At 54.8% G+C, this 18,982-nt stretch overlaps 1 protein-coding gene across 4 annotated transcripts in view; it reads right to left on the bottom strand.

Annotated features, from left to right (window-relative positions):
• The window catches only part of STK40 (serine/threonine kinase 40), a 48,799-nt gene that overhangs the window by 4,239 nt on the left and 25,578 nt on the right, over positions 1-18,982 (bottom strand). For 3 of the 4 annotated variants that reach the window (XM_077964003.1, XM_015135454.3, XM_015135449.3), the window contains 8 exons: positions 18,189-18,308; positions 15,455-15,540; positions 14,957-15,100; positions 11,211-11,438; positions 10,386-10,438; positions 4,801-4,916; positions 333-477; positions 75-194 (listed from right to left, as the gene is read on the bottom strand). In XM_077964003.1, coding sequence (XP_077820129.1) covers positions 75-194; positions 333-477; positions 4,801-4,916; positions 10,386-10,438; positions 11,211-11,438; positions 14,957-15,100; positions 15,455-15,540; positions 18,189-18,300 — 1,004 coding nt within the window. In that variant the 5' untranslated portion in view covers positions 18,301-18,308. Of the gene's footprint in view, positions 1-74; positions 195-332; positions 478-4,800; positions 4,917-10,385; positions 10,439-11,210; positions 11,439-14,956; positions 15,101-15,454; positions 15,541-18,188; positions 18,330-18,982 lie in introns of all 4 variants that reach the window. The other variant, XM_077963994.1, reaches the window with a different exon arrangement.

The raw sequence follows: 18,982 nt of genomic DNA, 5'->3' as shown, positions 1-18,982 counted from the left end.
TGCTTTTTCTGGGTAGGATGGGCAGAGGCCCCGAGGACGCGGCCTGGTGCCCGGTGCAGTGCCCGTCCACTTACCATGATGCAATGATGGCACTGAGGGCCTCCAGGACATCGGCAGCAGCCAGGCGCTGCTGGGGGTCAAGGACCAGCAGCTTCCGGATGAGACATACGGTGTTCTCAGAAACCCGTCCATCCCTGAGGCAGGGAGTTGGGAAGGAGGGCTCAGTAGGTGGTGCTGGGTCTGTGGCCAGGATGCCCAGGTTCACTGTGCCATTTCCCTGCCTTGAGCCCATCAGGCTGGCCGCCCCCCGCCCCCCGGGCGGCAGGACTCACTCGGGGATGGTGTACTCGGCAGCCTTGATCTTGCGGAAGAGCTCCTGCGGGATGCTGTCGTAGAAGGGGAACTGGCCATACAGCATGGTGAAGAGCACCACACCCAGGGCCCACATGTCACTGGGCTTGCCACGGTACGGCCGGCCTGCGGGCACACACACCACACTCAGCCTTCAGGCTGCAGCACCACCACGGCTCACCAGCCTGGAATCCCACCCGGGGCCCTCCCTCCACCTGCCACCCTCACTTCCGGTCCCCCCAGAGCCGTCCTCTGAGCTCCTGCCTGTGCTCCCCCATCCCCTGTTCCTCAGGATGCACCTCTCCTGACCCCCGAGGAGAGGGCTCACTCTGCACCTGCTCACAGCACCTGCCCTGCCCGGCCAGACGGCAAGCCCCTGGGAGCCAGGCCTGGGTCTGCAGCCCCAGCACCCAGCACAGCAGCTCACAAGCAGGGGGTCAAGAACGTTGGCAAAGCAGGTAACTAGCTGGCTCCAGATGAGCCAGCCACTCCGCCTGTCACCATCCCCACACCCTGCTGCCTCCTTCACGACCCGGACAACCACTTGCAGAGTCCCCTCCTTTGTCTACTTGTGACTCCCCGTCTGCCCTCTAGAAGGGAAGTTCTCAGGTGCAGGTGCCTCCCTGCGGTGTTCACTGCTGAGCCCCAGTGCCTAGCATGGACCCAAGTATTTGCCAAATGAAGGATGTCCACTTAATTAACATCGCTGTGAGAGTTTCCTCATCTGTAAAGCAAAAAGGAGCAGACATCTAACTGAGCACCCGCTTTAGGACAGCACTGAAAGAAATACTTTTATTTCACTAACTGCACTCCACGGCTTGAGGACACTGAGGTCCAGTGATCGGCCCTGTCCAAGGCCACATGGCTGTTCAGTGGGCCCACATCTGACCGTCAGGCCCTGCTGCTTGCCTGCTTTCAGGGCAACCTGTCCACCCACCCAGCAGCAATACGGCACCTCCCGTGTGCCAGCCATTTTCTGACCCACTCCCCCAAATGCGAAATATGAGGACTACTGGAGCGTTCGAAAGCCCTTGGCCCTGCCCACTCCCTGCGATGCACCCTCCGGTACACCAGCAGGCTGTGGCAGCCTGGACGCCAGAACACAACTTTGTTCTCCGTGGGCGTGGAAGAGATGCTGCTAGGCACCCTAGCGTCATCTCCCTGGGCGCCCAGGGCCCAGTGAAGGGCAAGCAGTTTAACCGGGAGAGGGTGTGCCATGTGTGCATGACAGTGCCATTACAGGCCTCAGCCTGTATCTTCAGAAGGTACCACGGCACCTTCAGGATAGCGCTGCTGCCTACCACAGAGGGCTGTTGTGGGGAGTAAGCACCTGCCCTGGCTGGTACAGCAGGTAGTTCTGTGGAAGACGAGCTTCTCCCAAGCTCTTTCCAGGCTGTGTCATCCTTGGCTCTTTCCAGCCCCCGGTGCCAAAGAGCAGCTGCGGTGACTGTGTGGCTGACCCCATGGCTGACTCGAGGACAGCCCCCTCTTCCTAGAACTTGCTCCACCAAGTGGGGTCGCCAGTACAGAACCGATTACTTGTGCCACCATTCTTAGCTCTGTATGGCTCCAAAAAAGGTGCTGCCTCTCTTCCCGTGTCTGGAAGATGCTTCCTGCTGAGCTGTCCTGCTGGCTTAGGCAGGAAGGATCTGCTTCCAGGACCTGCGGAGGGTTCCCTCAGCCTGAGCCTCTGCCCTGACCTGGACGTATGACTGGCCCCTCCCCAGACAAACTCGCTGGGAGCCTGACCTGGGCAGGCAACCTTCCCTGGGCTTTGGCTTCTGAGGGGACACTGCACCTGCAAGCTTCCCTTTCAGCAAATCATCATGCCAGACGGCTCACTGCAAGCTCCGCCTCCCAGGTTCGCGCCATTCTCTTGCCTCAGCCTCTCGAGTAGCTGGGACTACAGGCGCCTGCCACCATGCCTGGCTGATATTTTGTATTTTTAGTAGAGACAGGTTTTCACCACGTTAACCAGGATGGTCTCAATCTCCTGACCTCGTGATCCGCCCAACTTGGCCTCCCAAAATGTTGGGATTACAGGAGTAAGGCACGGTGCCCGGCTGATTAAGGGCATTAGTTAATCCCTCAGGTACTACTACTGCCATCCCTATTTTATAGATGAAAAAACGGAGGCCCAGAAAGGTCTGTAACTTCCCCAAATTCACACGGTTATTAGCCAGACTATCACCTCCATGAGGGCCAGACCAGGTCTGCCTTTTCACAGACCCATGCCCCATGCTCATGCTGGGCACATGGAGAACAAATGAAAGGGCAGACCTGGGCCCGAAACCCACATGGTAGGGCTGGTACTTCAGCTTCTAACCCAGGAGGGAGGAAGCTGAAGTCAGAAGGAGATTGGAGGCCGTGGTCACACAGCTTGTTCAACAGCAAGGCCAGAATTGAGAACCCATGTCTCTGGTCTCCCAGTCGAAGACTCTTTCTGATTCAGTCAGATCCCTTTGTTTCACCCTCCAAGACTGGCACGAGTCTGGAAGAGCCAGAAGGATAGCCTGCTGGCAACAGCAGGGAGGCCCACAGAGCTTCTGATTGCACATGAAGGCCACTCTAGCCTGGTGCTGTGAGAGGAGTCCCAACCAGGGCCAGCCCCCGGCCCGAGCCCTGCAAACAGCCACAGCCCCACTCACAGGCTGGGTAGAGGGAGGAGCCTGGCTCTATCTCCTATAGGGATGCTTTGGGGATTACTGTGGAGGGTATCAGGCTGTGCTGGGCCATGGGGGTGGTGCCCAGGGAGTTAGGGTATACCCCTGGCACCCAGATCCCTCTAGCAGAGGCTGTGGTGACTCCAACCAAACCCCCAGGTCTGGGGAAAGGTGCTACTGGCTTTGCACATGGGCAGCCCTGGGGACAGGCCTGGCTCTCCAGCAGAAGCAGCAGTTGGGGGAGCCTCCGAGGGAGTTGTAAGTGCTTGTATTACAGCAGCCTGCTCACCAGGACGTGTGTGAAGACCTGGGATGAGGCTGGCTCTGCCACTGCACAGAAAGGGCGCACTCACGTGTGGGGTGGGGATGAAGGATCCTGTAGACAACCCCAAGTTCTCCATGTTGGAGGGATGGGAGCTGGTGTAAGCCCCGGTTCCCTAAAGGATTTGGGCCAAGGACAAGGGGGAAAGGGAAAGCAACAGAGTCTATGGTGAAAGAGTTGGGAGCATGGGCTTTAGTGGGAGGCAGCCCTGGGGCTCTGCCTCCATTTTCCAGTTTCCTATTTATTAGCTATGACTTTGGATAAGAGATGTCATCTCTAAGCCTCAATTTCCTCATCTGTGAGAAAAGGACTTAAGATATTGACCTCACAGGATAGCTGTGTGGTTTAAACAGATAATGTGAGTCACGCTCAGCACTGTGTCTGGAACTTGGAAATCAGATCAGTGGGCAGTAACTTTGGGAGTTTTTTAAATTTTTTGAGATGAGAGTCTCGCTCTGTTGCCCAGGCTGGAGTGCAGTGGTGCAATCTCAGCTCACTGCAAGCTCTGCCTCCCGGGTTCAAGCGATTCTCCTGCCTTGGCCTCCTAAGTAGCTTGGATTACAGGCAACTGCCACCACGCCCAGCTAATTTCTGTATTTTTAGTAGAGACAGGGTTTTACCATATCGGCCAGGCTTGTCTCGAACTCCTGACCTTGTGATCCACCCGCCACAGCCTCCCAAAGTGTTGGGATTACAGGCATGAGCCACTGCGCCCGGCCCGTGAGTTATTTATTTGTTTTGTGTATTATCTGTCTCAACCCCACTAGAAAGTCAGCTCCATGAAGGCAGCGATGTTTGTCTACTTTGTTCACTGTGGTCTCCAAAGTGTCTAGAACAGAGCTTTGGGCCTGGGTGGCCCTCAGCAAATAGTAACAGAATGAGTGAACAAAGACAGGGAGTGAGGGCTCTGAAACGCAAACTCACAGTGGCACGCGCAGTTGAGAACTGTTCAATGGCTTCCACTCGCACTTGAAGGGATGACGTCTCTTAACGAGGCCTACGCCAGACCTTGCCTGATCTGGCCCCCGCGCACCTCTCTGGATTCCCCTTGAACCAGGCTCACTTCTGAGCAGCTTGAAATTGCTCCAATGTGCCGTGCTGCCTCTGGGACCCTCCGCCTCAGCCCAGTCACACACACCCAGGGAATTCCTAGTTCCCCTTAAGATCATAGCTCAACTGTCACCTTGTGGGGAAAGTCCTCCAAGCACCCTTCATCCACGCTCACAGCAATCCCGTTCCTCCCTAGCACTAATCTCAGAGGAATTAAACATGCATTCGTGTTATCGTTACGTCTTCCACCTCCAACAGACCAAACATTTTGTATGGGGAGCGACAGTACTGGTCTGGGCCCCCAGTGAAGCGCCAGCACCTTGCCCAGGGCCTGCCCACAGATTTGCTGAGTGGATTGTCACAGAGCCTGGCTGTACTGAGCTTGGAGGCCCACTGCCTGGCACACACACATACCACTGAGCACGTCAGGACTGATGTAGGCAGGGCTGCCCCTCTGGTCCTTCAGAAGGTCCCCCTCGCTCACCAGATGCTTCCCGAGGCAGAAGTTGGTGATGGTTATCCGATGTGTCCTAGGAATGGGAGACAGAGAGTGAACAAACCTCAGTGTCTATAGCAACGGGCACAAGACACATAGGCAGGGCACACCTCACTGGGCCAGTCCCTGATCCTGAACAGCAGGAGGTGGGCTTCTCGCCAGAGGGCGAAACAGCTGCCCCAACCCCCTCTCCAGGGAGCAGAGGAATCAGGCCCCAGACTTTTCTGGCCACCAGCCGAGCTGTCCCAGCAGGGATTGGCTTCTCTCCCAGGTCCTGAGTGTTGCACAGGCCATCCCCGGACCTACTGCCCTGGATGAATCTCGGGGTATAAAATAGGGCTTAGAACAACTTTCAGAGATTTCCCAAAAACAGCCTCGTGTCATATTCTAGACTGGGAGTGACCAGAGATTTAGTTCAATTTTCTCATTCACACATGAGGAAAAGGAAGGCCGGCAGAGATGAGTGACTCCACCTTGGGAGGTGACCCCAGGGTGGCCCCAGCTGCCCCCACACCACGGAGTCTGTCAGGTCACTGTCTCACTTGGCCCCACAACCACTGCAGAGGAAGAAACTGACAGTGGCCAGTGAGGGGGATTTTCTCACCGTCCGGTTTCAGATGATACAACAAAGGCACAGGGAAGTGAAAGGACTTGGCCAAGGTCATGCAGCTGGTGAGCAGAACAGCAGGATCCAAGCCCAGGTCTGCGAGGTCCCAGAGCTGCGCACACAACTGACAGCTTCCTCATGCCCAGATGTGTCCCTGGGCAGGGCCCCAGGCCCTGAATGACTTTTCCTTCTGTTCCATCAAAACTGACTCATCCCTTACCTTGTACTTGTGATTCTGCCCTGGCTAGATCACAGACTCTCCCTCTGAAAGGCATGGGGCAGAGCAGCTTTGGGCTCTGATCCTTTGGAGAAAACTCACATGTGGACAAAAGGAAGTGCCCTGAGAGGACCTTGCACCACACCGTAGGCTGGGAGAGGGGGCAGGCCCTGTCTAAGAGGCCTGGGAAAGGCTTCCTGGCCCACGGGGGCAGGCAACGAGGAAGGGTGCCTCTCTGCCCGACTGCCCTGCTGCTGTGTCGGCTGGCTGGGTGGAAAAGCTAGGGGGAAAAGCTGGGAGGACAGGAGGAAGGAAAGCTCCATGGGGGCCTTGGGCTGCCTCTCACTACCATCAACTCTCAGAGCTCTCAGAGGCACAGCGCATGCGTGGCTGCCGGTGGATTTCCCCAGGAGCTGCGTCCAGGAGGTTCTGAGAGCCCTCAGCAATCTTGGGGAATTCTGCTGGCAAAGGCCTTGATGCAAAACAAAGGCCAGTCTGTCCTCTGGATTCCTCATGGAAACGCTGACTCCAGCGCCTACACAGGCCTGCCCTGTCAGCTGCCATAGGAATCTGACTGGTGACCCACGGGCGGCTAGAGCCTGAGTGCACAGGTGAAGGGTCACTGTGCAGGGTCACGTGCACGTCAAGGAGTGGACTGCTCTAGCTCTGAAGCTCCAGTGCCGCTGCCCTGAATATAGGACTGCTCAGGCCTCTTGTCCAGAAGGTTCCCACAGAGCAGAGGCACTCCTGGTCAGAGATGGCTGCGGAAGCTGCAAATGTATCCTGTGGGTCTCTGAGGCTCAAGACGCTGGGAGGAGGACAGCTCAGGAGACAGTACGGTGGGTTTGGGAGTCAGGTTCCTAGTCCTGGCTCTGCCACATCCTTGATGTGTGAATCTCTTGCTAAACCTCCATTTCCTCATGTGTACAACAGTGAAATCCTAGCACCAAACTCCAGAACTGGGTTAGGATTCAGCAAGATAAGACAATCTCACGGACAGCACTTAGTCCAGTGCCTGGCAAATAGTAGCAGCTGGTGGTTGGCACACCTGGTGGGAAAGATTCTGTCTTGGAGGCGGCAGGGGAGAGGTGCCATGGTGTGACAACAGGCCTGGGACAGCACGTGCCAGTGTGGCTGAGCTTTCAACTCAACACTGCTGGTGGGACTTTCCCGCCCTCTGCCAGGGCACGAGCAGGCACAGCTGACGCTCTGCAGGGCTGAGCGGCAGGAGCACTGGAGTCTCTCCACAGGAAGCGGCACGGGCAGCTCCAAGGCCTCCTGAGGTTTGGCAATGCTCCCCTGCCCCGCCACCACCACCCAAGCAGGAGGTGCACAGCTCCCTGGGAGTCCCACACGTCCTAGTCTGGTCCTGACAGGAGGGGGCAAGGGCAGAGTGGGACAGAGGGAGGGGACGTGTGTCAGTAGGATTGGCTCTGAGTGAGTCACGCTTTAGCTATGGCCCTTTGGGCTGCCACAGTGTTCTCCTTTTCTAGGAACTTGGTGTTGCCTGCCTACCAAAAAGAAAGGAGGAAGCAGAAAGACCCCACAGCACCTCGCATAACCCTAGAAGAGGATTTTGGATTTCGATCCTTTTAAAATCCAAAGCGGGATGAATTTGTCCTTGCAGCTGCCTTGCCAACACCTCCCCTGTCTGCTCCTTGGGAGCTCTCTGCTCTGCTGAGAAGGCCTCCAGCTGGCCCGCCTGCTGCTCCAGTGGAGGCAGAGCCTGGCATGACGGGCGGGAAGGGGCTGGAGTGGGCTGGAGCTCCTTCAGGTCAACTCTCAACGGAACGAGGTGAGTGTGGGGCCCCAGAGCAGAGGATGTGGCAGAGGATACACACAGAGCAGTGGGTCTCTCTGCACCACACCACCCTGCCGCTCTGGAGCGCCCATGACTCAAGTGCAAGGCAGCCAGAACCTCTGTCTGGTTCTGGGTGTGAGGCGTCGGCATTCTGCACCCTGAGGAGCACGCACGCACACTCACAGCAGAGCTGCTACAGCCACGCCGGTGTCTGCAGGGTGGTGCGACCCCTTGACTACACTCCCAGGACCAAGGGGGCCTGCAGAAGTGAGAGTTGGAAGCAAATCCCCCAGCGACACAGAGGGGCCAGGAGTGCTGATGTGGTTAGCAGGCATGAGCCCGGCACGTTCCCATGACAACTCCACGATGCTCATTTAGAGCCAATGAATGGCTGCTGTGGAAGGCCTGGGAGCTCTCTAGTCCAGCTGGAGGGGACATGGGCTCTGTGGCCAGATGGATTTAGGTGCCCAAAAATTATGCCCTCTTTGTGAACAGTGAGCCTGTAGTCCACAGCAAGATGGGACTGGCCCAACGCCCCAGAGAGGGCCAGGGGAAGGGGCAGGACCCAGTTTCCCAACTGTACGACAACTGGCTTTCCACAGTCCAGGGCTGGTTTAGTCGGAACTCCCTACCACCTCCTTTCATGGTGCAGAGCTATGGCTGGGGGACCGCTGGGCCCTCACCAGGGGTGTCCTCGTTGGCCGCTCAACATGCAGCAGGCCTCATTTCCAGAGACGTGAGCCCACGGGTCCTGTTCTCCTGTCTCTCAGCCACAGGCTCTCCAGTCCTGGCTGGATTAGCACTGGGGTGTGCTTGTGATGCGCCAAAGCCCATCATATTAGGTAGCCTCACATCCACTTATTTGCATCTCAGGCCAATCTTCCCAGGAAGCCAGGATGACCTTCACTTTCACAGATGAGGAAATGGAAGCTCAGAGAAGTGCTTGGTACCTCAATAAATGAATTCAATCAATAAGTAACCAAACGAACACACTCTCACGGTCTCCAAGATGACGAAGAGCTGGCACTGGGAAGTGAGCCAGGTCTGACCCCCATGTCCGTGCTGCTTCCGTCCTCCCCAACTCACTCACTCAGCCAGTCCAGGGTTTAAGCAGCCCTGGAATTTCCTGTTTCCCTCCCTTCCCCCTGCAGAGCATAGCAGGGCAAGGTTCTCATCCCTTCACTTTCTCAGTCTGGCAAATCCCAACTCATCCTTCGCGAATCGACTCAGGCAGCAGCCACTGTCCCTCCACATGCCCCTTGCCCTCTGCATGCTGCTCCTCCACACATGATACCATCTTCTGGTCAGTACCCCATCAGATGGTGGGCTCCAGAGGGTAGTGGTGGCACTGAGAGTTTCTGTCTGCAGCCCCAGCACCAGGTGGTGCTAGTCGAAGCATGGAGAAGGCTTAGCTGCTGAGATGCACAGCAACGTCCCGATGGCCTCTCAGGCTGGAGCTGTGGGTCTGGAGTCCCCAGCAGTAACTCGCCATCAGCTGAGATGGGGCACAAGGTAATGCCCCCTCCCCAGAGGCCAGCTTTCAGGCAGCTTCTTTTCCTCTGACCACTGTGGCTTTGGCCCCTTTAGAGGACAGTGGGCCTCGGGCCCCTCCTGGGCTGGGCTGGTACAGCCACATCATGGAATGAATCACCCACAACAATTCTGCTGTGAGATTCGGGCTGCCTTTGTAAGCCCTCCAACCTGCTCAACGCTGAATTGAGAGGTGAGGGAGGGAGGCTCAGGAAGAATGGGTGGGGGCGGGGCGGGGTGGGGGAGATGCGCCCTTCTCAGCCCCACATTTCCAGGATGGTGGTAGTCCACAGGGTGGGCCCACTTCCTGCCGGTCCTGGGTCCCTACATGGTTGGTGGTCCCTCCAACATGGTGAGACAGTGGTAGCACTGTCCCAGATCACTCCAAAGAGGTCCAGGACCCTCTGCTGAGGTGGGATGACAACCTGAAACCAGGGCCAAATTGGTCTCCCTCTGCTGCTGGTTCACCAACAATGTTGGGGTGGGCCGCCTGATCCCCTCCAAGTCTAAGGCATGCTCTTCCTGCTGCTGAGAGAGTTGGTCACATTTTACAGGTAACTACTCACAGCTGCATCCCTCTCCGGGAGGCTCTCTTAGCCAAAAGCAGCTGCCTTGCCTAAGGGAGTGCCCCTCCCTATGGACAGCAGACATTCAGTGACTGCTGGCGGGGCACAAAGGCCATGCGCGGGCCATCTGCAGGGCCATCCCACTCTCGAGTTTTTCAGGCTGAGGCCCTGCTGGGACTTCACTGAGGTTCAGCTTCTCCCTCTGCCTAATTCCACCCCGTCACCCTGAGAGCACTCCACAGTAAACCTCCTGCACGTAAACCTCAGAGTCTGTTTCCTGAGGAAACTGACCTACAGCAAGGCCTCATTTTGCTCATTCCTTCACCCCATTTGTCCATTCAAAAAGGATATATTTTTGTAGAGATGGGGGTCTTCACTATGTTGCCCAGGCTGGTCTCAAACTCCTGGGTTCAAGTGATCCTCCTGCCTCAGCCTCCCAAAATGCTGGGATTACAGGCAGGAACCACTGTGCCTGACCATTTAGTCCATTTTTATAGTAATTTTCTGAGTATCCACTAGGAGCCAGGCATGACAAATAAATGGACCAGGGAGGAGATCTAAAGTTCTTCCCAGAGCTCCCTTTCTGTGGCTCAAAACTCCCAGTCTCAGCAAGCCCCCAATTCCCATGTTCATCCCATCCCCAGACTCCTGGGATTCCTGGAGGAAGTGGGTTGTTTTGAGTCGGAATCTCCATGAGGACACTGCAGGGCACCAGAGAGTTGCAATGTGTAGCCTGCCCCAGGCCTAGGGTAACAGCGTGGACGAAGAGACAGGGATCTTACCTCTTGTTGAGCACCATGTTCCCCAGCTTCAGGTCTCTGTGCACGATGTTCTTCTGCAAAACAACAGGCGTATGGTTTATATTATCAATGTGAGAGGTGGGGTCAGGGCCCATCCTGTAAGATGGGGGCTCTCCCGGTGTTAGAGAAGGTGGGAAAAATTCTACGATGTGTCTCTTTAGGCTCCAACCACAGGCAGATCAGGACAGTTCTAAGTTCACATGACCCATGCATCTGGATGGGGAACGAGCGTGCACCTAGTCAGTGTCTCCCCATCTGCGGCGGCTTCTTCAGCTCTTTCTCCCCTCTGGGCAGCGGCTGGTGGGGAAAGTCACTCATCTTTTCACCTCCATTAGATATTCCATAGACAGGATGGATCTGGGGGTCGGGGAGGAGCTGTCATCGTTTTGTGACTAAGTACCACAGGCTCGGCCCACATTAGCGGTGCACCGGGAAGAGGCTCAGGCTCTCCTACCCTTTGTCCCGGCATGTCTGACACCTCTAATCCTACAAAAAGCTCAGACGTGCTGTAGTTGCTTGGGTGGGTATCTCACTGTCATCACTACATGGGGGACACCAGGCCTCTTAACTGATGGGGAATTACCACACGGGCTCTGCTGGGCTGCAGGTCAGCCCTCACCAGGAAGGTGGCCTGCAGGGTGGCACTGTGCCTCCTCCTGTGCACCTGCCATTCGGCCACTCTTCTTTTGGACACTCCCAGCTGCAAAGCACACCCGGGTGTGCAGGACAGAGCTGCCTTCTGCTCAGCAGCAGCAAGAAAGGTGGCTTTCTGTGGCCAGAAGGTGTGGCAGCAGAGTGTGGCCTCACCTGGTGCAGGGCCTCCACCACGCGGACCACGTCGTAGAAGATGACCACAGTCTCCCGCTCGCTGAGCCTCTTCTCCTTGATGACGTAGTGCTGCAGGTTGATGAGGTCAGCGGTCTTGTCGCTGAAGTCGTGAGCACAGAGGCAGTCCAGGACGAGGCAGATGCGCTTCTTCATCTTCTTAACCATCCGGCTGGATTCTGTGTCCTCAACGATTTCACAGGTGCGGTCCTGGGAGGCAAGGGGGCAGCACAGGGGTTGGCTGTGAACTCGACAGGGCCAAGGCCAGGGCTTGGGACTCTCTGGAGTTGGACACTCAAACCAGTGAGGGAGCCTGGAATTAGCCTGCATGTGCAGGCCATAGAGGACTGAGGCCTGGGCAGCCCAGACCATGGGGTGGCTCAGCACTGTGAAGCCTCTTGTGTGCCAAATGCCAGGACCAGCAAGAGGCTGAAGCTAAAACATCTCAGGTGAAAGCTTAATGCTTTGATCATAATGCAAAGGATTCAGATCAGGTCTGGGCATTTAAAGCCCAAGGGCCCTCTTGGCCCAGTGCTTAAGCAAAAAAAAAAAAATGGGCATCCTCCCTCCACGGCACCCAGGTTCCAGTAATTACCAACAGAACCCCTCTCGATGTCTAAGATGGTAGAAGTTAGAAAGAGGTCAATCTTGGCAGGCTCCAGAGGCCACACAGGTTCTGTGTGTCCAGGACACCTGTTTTCCTCATGGATGCAGTGCTCCTGACAGTCACATAGTGGTGGCTAAGTGACTCTGACCTCAGACTGCTGGGTTCAGGCCCCAGCCACCTTGTTTTACCTGTGGGACCTGGGCAGTTTGCTTACCCTCTCCAGGTCTCTAGTTCCTAATCGGTAAAAGGGAGCTGGTAATCCCTCCCTCACAGCCCGAGAGAAGTAAATAAGACAATCCATGTCCTGTGCTTAGGTCCTGCACTGCCAGGGCTCAGTAAGTGGGTACTGCCACCAATGTTGTGGCTGCGAGATGGACACAATGCTAGCAAGCTCTAGACCCATTTTCCTTGCTGAAAGGTATTTCGAGTAAGACAAAAAACAGGTACAACTTGCGGACTTCATCTGACCATCTTGAGGAAGTCCTTGGTGTCATGCGGGGTAGACTGACCTGTCCCCTCTGGGGAACTCCTGGAGGACTAAATATCTACATTTCTTCTTCTTTTTTTTTTTTTTTTTTTTTTTGTGAGACAACGTCTAACTCTGTCACCCAGGCTGGAGTGCAGTGACATAATCTCAGCTTACCGCAAGCTCTGCCTCCCGGGTTCACGCCATTCTCCTGCCTCAGCCTCCCAAGTAGCTGGGACTACAGGGGCCCGCCACCATGCCTGGCTAATTTTTTTGTATTTTCAGTAGAGACGGGGTTTCACCATGTTAGCCAGGATGGTCTCGATCTCCTGACCTTGTGATCCGCCTGCCTCAGCCTCCCAAAGTGCTGGGATTACAGGTGTGAGCCACTGCGCCCAGTCTCCACATTTCTTCTTAAGAGCAGGACCACACCTCATATTTGCTTTTCTCAGAGGCCCTAGCACAGTGTCTGGCACACAGACGGTATACTAGAAACACTTTTGATCAGCCAGGTTCTCTCATCCAAAATGACATGAACTAAGGCCAAGCTTCTGAAGATATCAGAGACAAAATACCAAGAAACCACAATCACTCTCAATTTGATTTCATGTTTACGGGGATACTCTTAATTTCTGGAGTTGCCTAATAATACTCTGAGTCACCTCTAATTGCAAATCTAAGAACAAAGACCTTGGTGGGGTGTATACATGCGGGGTGGGAAGTGCGTTCCATTTGTTCTATTTCAGGAACTCAAGCTGACAAGGAGTTTTTATTGCCTGAACAGCAATGATGATGACAGAGTTCCAGCAGCAGCTCGGTGCTTGACACACTCTCATTCATCGTCCCAACCACCACTGGAGGTAGGTACTGTTATCACTATCCCCATTTTACAGATGAGGAATCTCAGGCCTAGAGACCTGAAGTGACTTGCCCAAGGTCATACTAGCTGAATCCAGGACTGTCAGCATCAAAGCCTGAGTGCTGTCTCTGGCACTGTGCTGCCTCTGAAACAGCAGGTCTGTCTTAGCAAGAGCTGGTCCTGGCCAGCAAATGGCTGAGGGCTCAGTGGACGCTCAGCTGAGGAACGAGGCTGTTCCCAGGCCTGTAAGGAGGCTTCGGGTCATTCTGAACCCAACTCTTCATTTCTGGAGACACAACTTCAGTGCTGCCCCAAGAATGGTTCTTGTCAGGTACACACTGTTAATCAACACCTTTCCTAAGGGACCTGGAACATCTGAGCACAGAAGCACAGGCATGTTTGCTGGGCAAACTGAAATGCCTGAGCAGGCGGAAGAACAGGTGGCTCCAAAACAACTGTGGAGATCTACAGACGGCCCCAAATGCTGGTTCCTACTTGTCGTCTTCCCTCCCACCCTAGCCTGGCCAATTTCTGACGATGCAGCTAAAAAGGGCCCGGAGCTGGGCACGGTGGCTCACGCCTGTAATCCCAGCACTTTGGGAGGCCGAGGTGGGTGGATCACCTGAGGTCAGGAGTTTGAGACCAGCCTGGACAACATGGTGAAACCCCTTCTCTACTAAAAATACAAAAGTTAGCTGGGCATATGCCTGTAGTCCCAGCTATTTGGGAGGCTGAGGCAAGAGAATCGCTTGAGCCTGGGAGGCGGAGGTAGCAGTGGGTCAAGATCGCCCCACTGAACTCCGGCCTGGCAACAGAGCGAGACTCCATTTAAAAAAAAAAAAAAAAAAGGACAAGAGGGCCCTTCTGAGATGGAGTCTCACTCAGTTGCCCAGGCTGGAGCTCAGTGGTGCAATCTCAGCTCACTGCAACCTCCGCCTCCCGGGCTCAAGCGATTCTCCTGCCTCAGCCTCCCTAGTAGCTGGGACTACAGGCACGTGTCACCACGCCCAGCTAATTTTTCTATTTTTAGTAGAGATGGGATTTCTTTTTTTTTTTTTTTTTTTTTTGAGACGGAGTCTCGCTCTGTCGCCCGGGCTGGAGTGCAGTGGCCGGATCTCAGCTCACTGCAAGCTCCGCCTCCCGGGTTTACGCCATTCTCCTGCCTCAGCCTCCCGAATAGCTGGGACTACAGGCGCCGCCACCTCGCCCGGCTAGTTTTTTGTATTTTGTTAGTAGAGACGGGGTTTCACTGTGTTAGCCAGGATGGTCTCGATCTGCTGACCTCGTGATCCGCCCGCCTCGGCCTCCCAGAGTGCTGGGATTACAGGCTTGAGCCACCGCGCCCGGCCGAGATGGGATTTCATCTTGTTGGTCAGCATGGTCTTGATCTCCTGACCTTGTGATCCACCCACCTTGGCCTCCCAAAGTGCTGGGATTACAGGTGTGAGCCACCGCGCCCGGCCTGGGCCCGAGTGTCTTTAAGTGACTTCCTGCTTTCCCCTTTTCTCAGAAAAGCGGCTCTTCAAAGAGAGCCTGGCTGCTGTAAGATGCAAACTGTATGCATTCCTGGCTAGGCTGTAACCATCCCCACAGGAGCACAGCCAGTGTGGTCCAGCCTGACTTCCAGCCCAGCCCAGCCCAGCCCCGCCCCCCACCCTGGAAGTCCTGATGTACGCAGCATGGCAGGGACACCCGAGGGTCATGTGAGCTGCTCGTATGGCTGTGGCCCAAGCAAGTGGCAGCCCCTGGAGCCGGCCAGAGGTGGGTGCGAAGGGTGGGGGGGGCAGGCCGCTCACCTGGAAGAGGCCGTGGTGGTGCACCACGCCGTCCTGCGTGTGCAGGAGAGAGAGCAGCGAGTACTCGGTGTGCAGCAGCATCTTGCCCTGCCGCTCCTCCTGGCTCTCTATGCCTTGGTCCCCCCTCTCCTCCAGGGTCAGGATCTTTAGGAAAGCACAAAAATAAAACCAAAACCAGAACACCTCACTTGACACAGCAGAACAACCAGAATGGGGGAAGCAGGGGGCTTTCTACCACATGACATTTGCGCACAGTGCACACATAGACACACCAAGTGAAATAGTTTTTCTTAATATGATGGTGATGTAATTTATGCACAGACAAAACTCTTTAAATCAGAAGTTGTTCCGAGGGAGACTGTGAACTTGACTGCTTCTCGGGAAGAAATGGCACTACTCTTGTTCACAATGACGCAGGTGTGAAGGTGGAGGAGGGAGGAGTGGGTTGGCATGACAGGCCCTGGTTCTGAGGCACCCTCACCCTCATGTCTCACTTACCTTCAGCTGATAGAAGTCATCCGTGCCATCTTTCCTTGCCAAACACTGCACAATGCTTGGCACTGGTGAGTTGCCCAGACGAGGACCTACGGCACAGAGAGCTGCTGGTCTCCTTTTCAGAAGCCCTGGCTGTCACAATGCCAGGTCACCATGTGGTCTTTCTTACTAGACCTTCTATTCAGGAGGGCACCATACCTCACGTGCACTGAACTGATCCCCCCCCCCAAGGTCTCCTGGTAGAGTTTTCAAGGTCTCCCCTCCAAAAATAGAGGGGCATGTGTGCTCTGCCTGGAGCACATCCAGCGTTTGCAGGCACATTTCCCAAAGAGAGGTTTTCAACCCTGGGTGCATGCTGGAGTCTCTGGGAGCATCTATGAAAAACAAGAGATCCGGCCAGGTGCAGTGGCTCAAGCCTGTAATCCCAGCACTTTGGGAAGCCGAGGCGGGTGGATCACGAAGTCAGGAGATCGAGACCATCCTGGCGAACACGGTGAAACCCCGTCTCTACTAAAAACACAATAAATTAGCCGGGTGTGGTGGCGGGCGCCTGTAGTCCCAGCTTCTTGGGAGGCTGAGGCAGGAGAATGGCGTGAACCCAGGAGGTGGCGGAGCTTGCAGTGAGCGGAGATCGCGCCACTGCACTCCAGCCTGGGCGACAGAGCGAGAATTCGTCTCAAAAAAAAAAAGAAAAAAAAACAAGAGATCCAGGTTGGGTGCGGTGGTTCACACCTGTAATCTCAACACTTTGGGAGGCTGAGGTGGGAGGACTGCTTGAGCCCAGGAGTTCGAGACCAGCCTGGGCAACATAGTGAGACTCCTTCTCAACAAAAAATAAAATATTGGCTGAGCACAGTGGAGCATACCTGTGGACCCAGCTACTTGGAAGGCTGAGGTAGGAGGATCGCTTGAGCCCAGGAGGTTGAGGCTGCAGTGAACTATGTTTGTGCCACTGCACTCCAGTCAGGGCAACAGAACAAAGCCCTGTCTCAAAAAAACCAACAAACCCAAGAGATCCTGGATCCTCTGAAGAGCAACTGCAGGGTGACGATCCAGGAAACTATAGCTGCAACAGGTTCCCTGGTGATTCTGATACAGCCATCTGGCCCCTGTTCAAGTGCCAGCTTTGGGGACCTTCTGTACTTCTGGAGATGCACAGTGCTTATTGTCCCTTGACAGCGCCTTGCCTGAGCTTTCAGAGTGGAAATCTGATGTCACAGTGCCACTGCTGCGTGAAAAACTCTTAACAGTCTGCTGCTCTTTGTTTTCCTTTTTACCAGTGACATGTTCATAGACCCACTGCTCTTAACATACCACCCAAACTCTTTGGCCTCCAAGGCCTTGCATGATTCGGTTCCTTCCCACCTTTCTAAGCGAGGATTCCCTGTCCCATGCCATACTCCAGCTCCTAATGTTGGGTTCCTAGTTCCCAACGTGGTAAGCCCTTTCCTGCTGCTGGGCCTCTGCAGTGCTGTTTCTTCTGCCTGCAATGTTCTTCTCACAGATGCTGCTCGTCCTCCTCAGGTGTCAGCTCACATGGAGCTTCCACATAGACAGGCCTCTCTTGCCTGCCCTACCCACAGGCCCTTCTCATCTCACATCATCGTGGAACTTCTTCAAGGCACTTGCACCACCGGTGATGACTGGTGAGTTGTTTGTTTCTCTGTGAGGGAAGGAACTTGTCTGTCTTATTCGCTGCTGCATGCCTGGCAAACAGCACAGGCCTGGCACGTAGCAGGCACGCACCATTAAGTATGTACTGAATGACGGGAGCTGGAACTATCCTGTGCCTGTAAGTCCAAACTGCTCTCCCAAAGTAAAACTCACTCCCAGTCTCTGGCCACAACTCTGACTATAAGCAATTTGGACTGCTGGTCCTTATGCATCATGCAGAAATGCTCTGCTGCTCCTCTGGCCAACTGCCAACACCTGTGCCAGGATTTCTGTGCCAATTTAAAGAAATTTGGGGGGCTATACAAAATGCTTTGTGAAATTATGCCATCCAAGAATGGCATAAAGCAGTGCCTCGGATGATCTTGGGTTTTCATTTTATTTTATTTTTTAGAGACAGAGTCTCACACTGTTTCCTAGGCTGGAATGCAGTGGTGTGATCACGGCTCACTGTAACCTCAAACTCCTGGGCTCAAGTAATCCTCCTGCCTCAGCCTCCCAAGTAGCTAGGACTACAGGCATGTGCCACCATGCCCAATTAATTTTTATATTTTTCTTGTAGAGACGGGATCTCACTATGTTGCCCAAGCCCAAACTTGCGGAGTCTTGAACTCTTGGCCACAAGTTATCCTCTCACCTCGGCCTCCCAAAGTGCTGGGATTACATAGTGAGCTCTTGCCACCTGGCCAGAGCTTGGGTTCTAATGCAGCTAATGACTTCTAATGGGTGTGCTTCCTGTGGGCACATCAACATTCTAGGGGCACACATAGGATTCTCTGGGGGAAGACACGGAGCCTAGCTATTAGCTAAGACTGATGTAAGGCTGGTGTGGCTAAAACACTGACAGCCCCTAGTATAGAGTGACCTAAGGCTTGGGTCTTCCACTGATATAAATATACTCCACTTCAAGTAGTGAGTCTAGGGACCAGGCCTGGGGCAGGGCAGGACCACACACTGCTGAGGGTGGGCCACCCCACTCTGATGTCTGCAGGTCAGATCATGTGAGCCAATGTACCCTGCCCCTGCCTCCCAGCCCACCCATTTTTCCCAAAGGTCAGTGGCTTACCAAGGATGAATGGTCCAGCTCTCTTTGCATTATTTCCAGAAATCCCACTTCCTAGAGCCTTGGCCCTGGCCGACGTTTCCCCAGCTCCTCTGTCTGATGCTCTCCGCTTCATTCTCAGCTCTAGACAAGAGAGAAAGACCCCTTCTCACTGAGTAAGTCAGCGAGTTTCCTTATGCTAACCCAGCCTGCAGGTCTTTGACTTGGGATGCGTCACACAGTTGCCGCTGCTGCTGTTCCGCTGCAGCCGCCACCTCCTCCCGCTCCCAGAGGAGCATCCAAGGCTCCCAGTGACAAAGAACCACAGCTCCTTTACTTGGATTGATTAGATGCTAAAGGTGGACATCCTTTAAGGTAGCATATACAGGGTACAGAGGTGGGGAGCCAACACACCAGCACCAAGTGTCCAGTTAAATTCAGAGAGGAGAAAACTGTGCTTTGTGCAGATGCTAATGCCAAACAGAGCCCCAAGAGACCATCACAGAGACACAGAGGAGAGCCAGTCCCATCCAGCTGAACACCAACCCTGAGCAACTATTCCCAAAGTGAGATGTGCCCTCCAAATACCTACAGCCTAATGACCCGAGGTGCCCATTCCTGGCCCATATCTGGACAGTAGGCCCCAGGAATGGGATGTTTATTACACATGAGGCCTGGGGGCTTCTTATGCCCATGGAGTTTGATGACTACGGCCCTGAGAACCCCTCTTCCCATCTTTCCTTGACTCTCTGGTCCTCTCAGATGAAAGAACTCCCCAAAGCTGTCAGTGGCAGGGTTTACTTTCTCTTCCCTCATAA

Source organism: Macaca mulatta, chromosome 1, assembly GCF_049350105.2.
Source record: "Macaca mulatta isolate MMU2019108-1 chromosome 1, T2T-MMU8v2.0, whole genome shotgun sequence".
Classification (NCBI taxonomy): domain Eukaryota; kingdom Metazoa; phylum Chordata; class Mammalia; order Primates; family Cercopithecidae; genus Macaca; species Macaca mulatta.
This window is presented reverse-complemented; position numbering and strand designations above follow the sequence as displayed.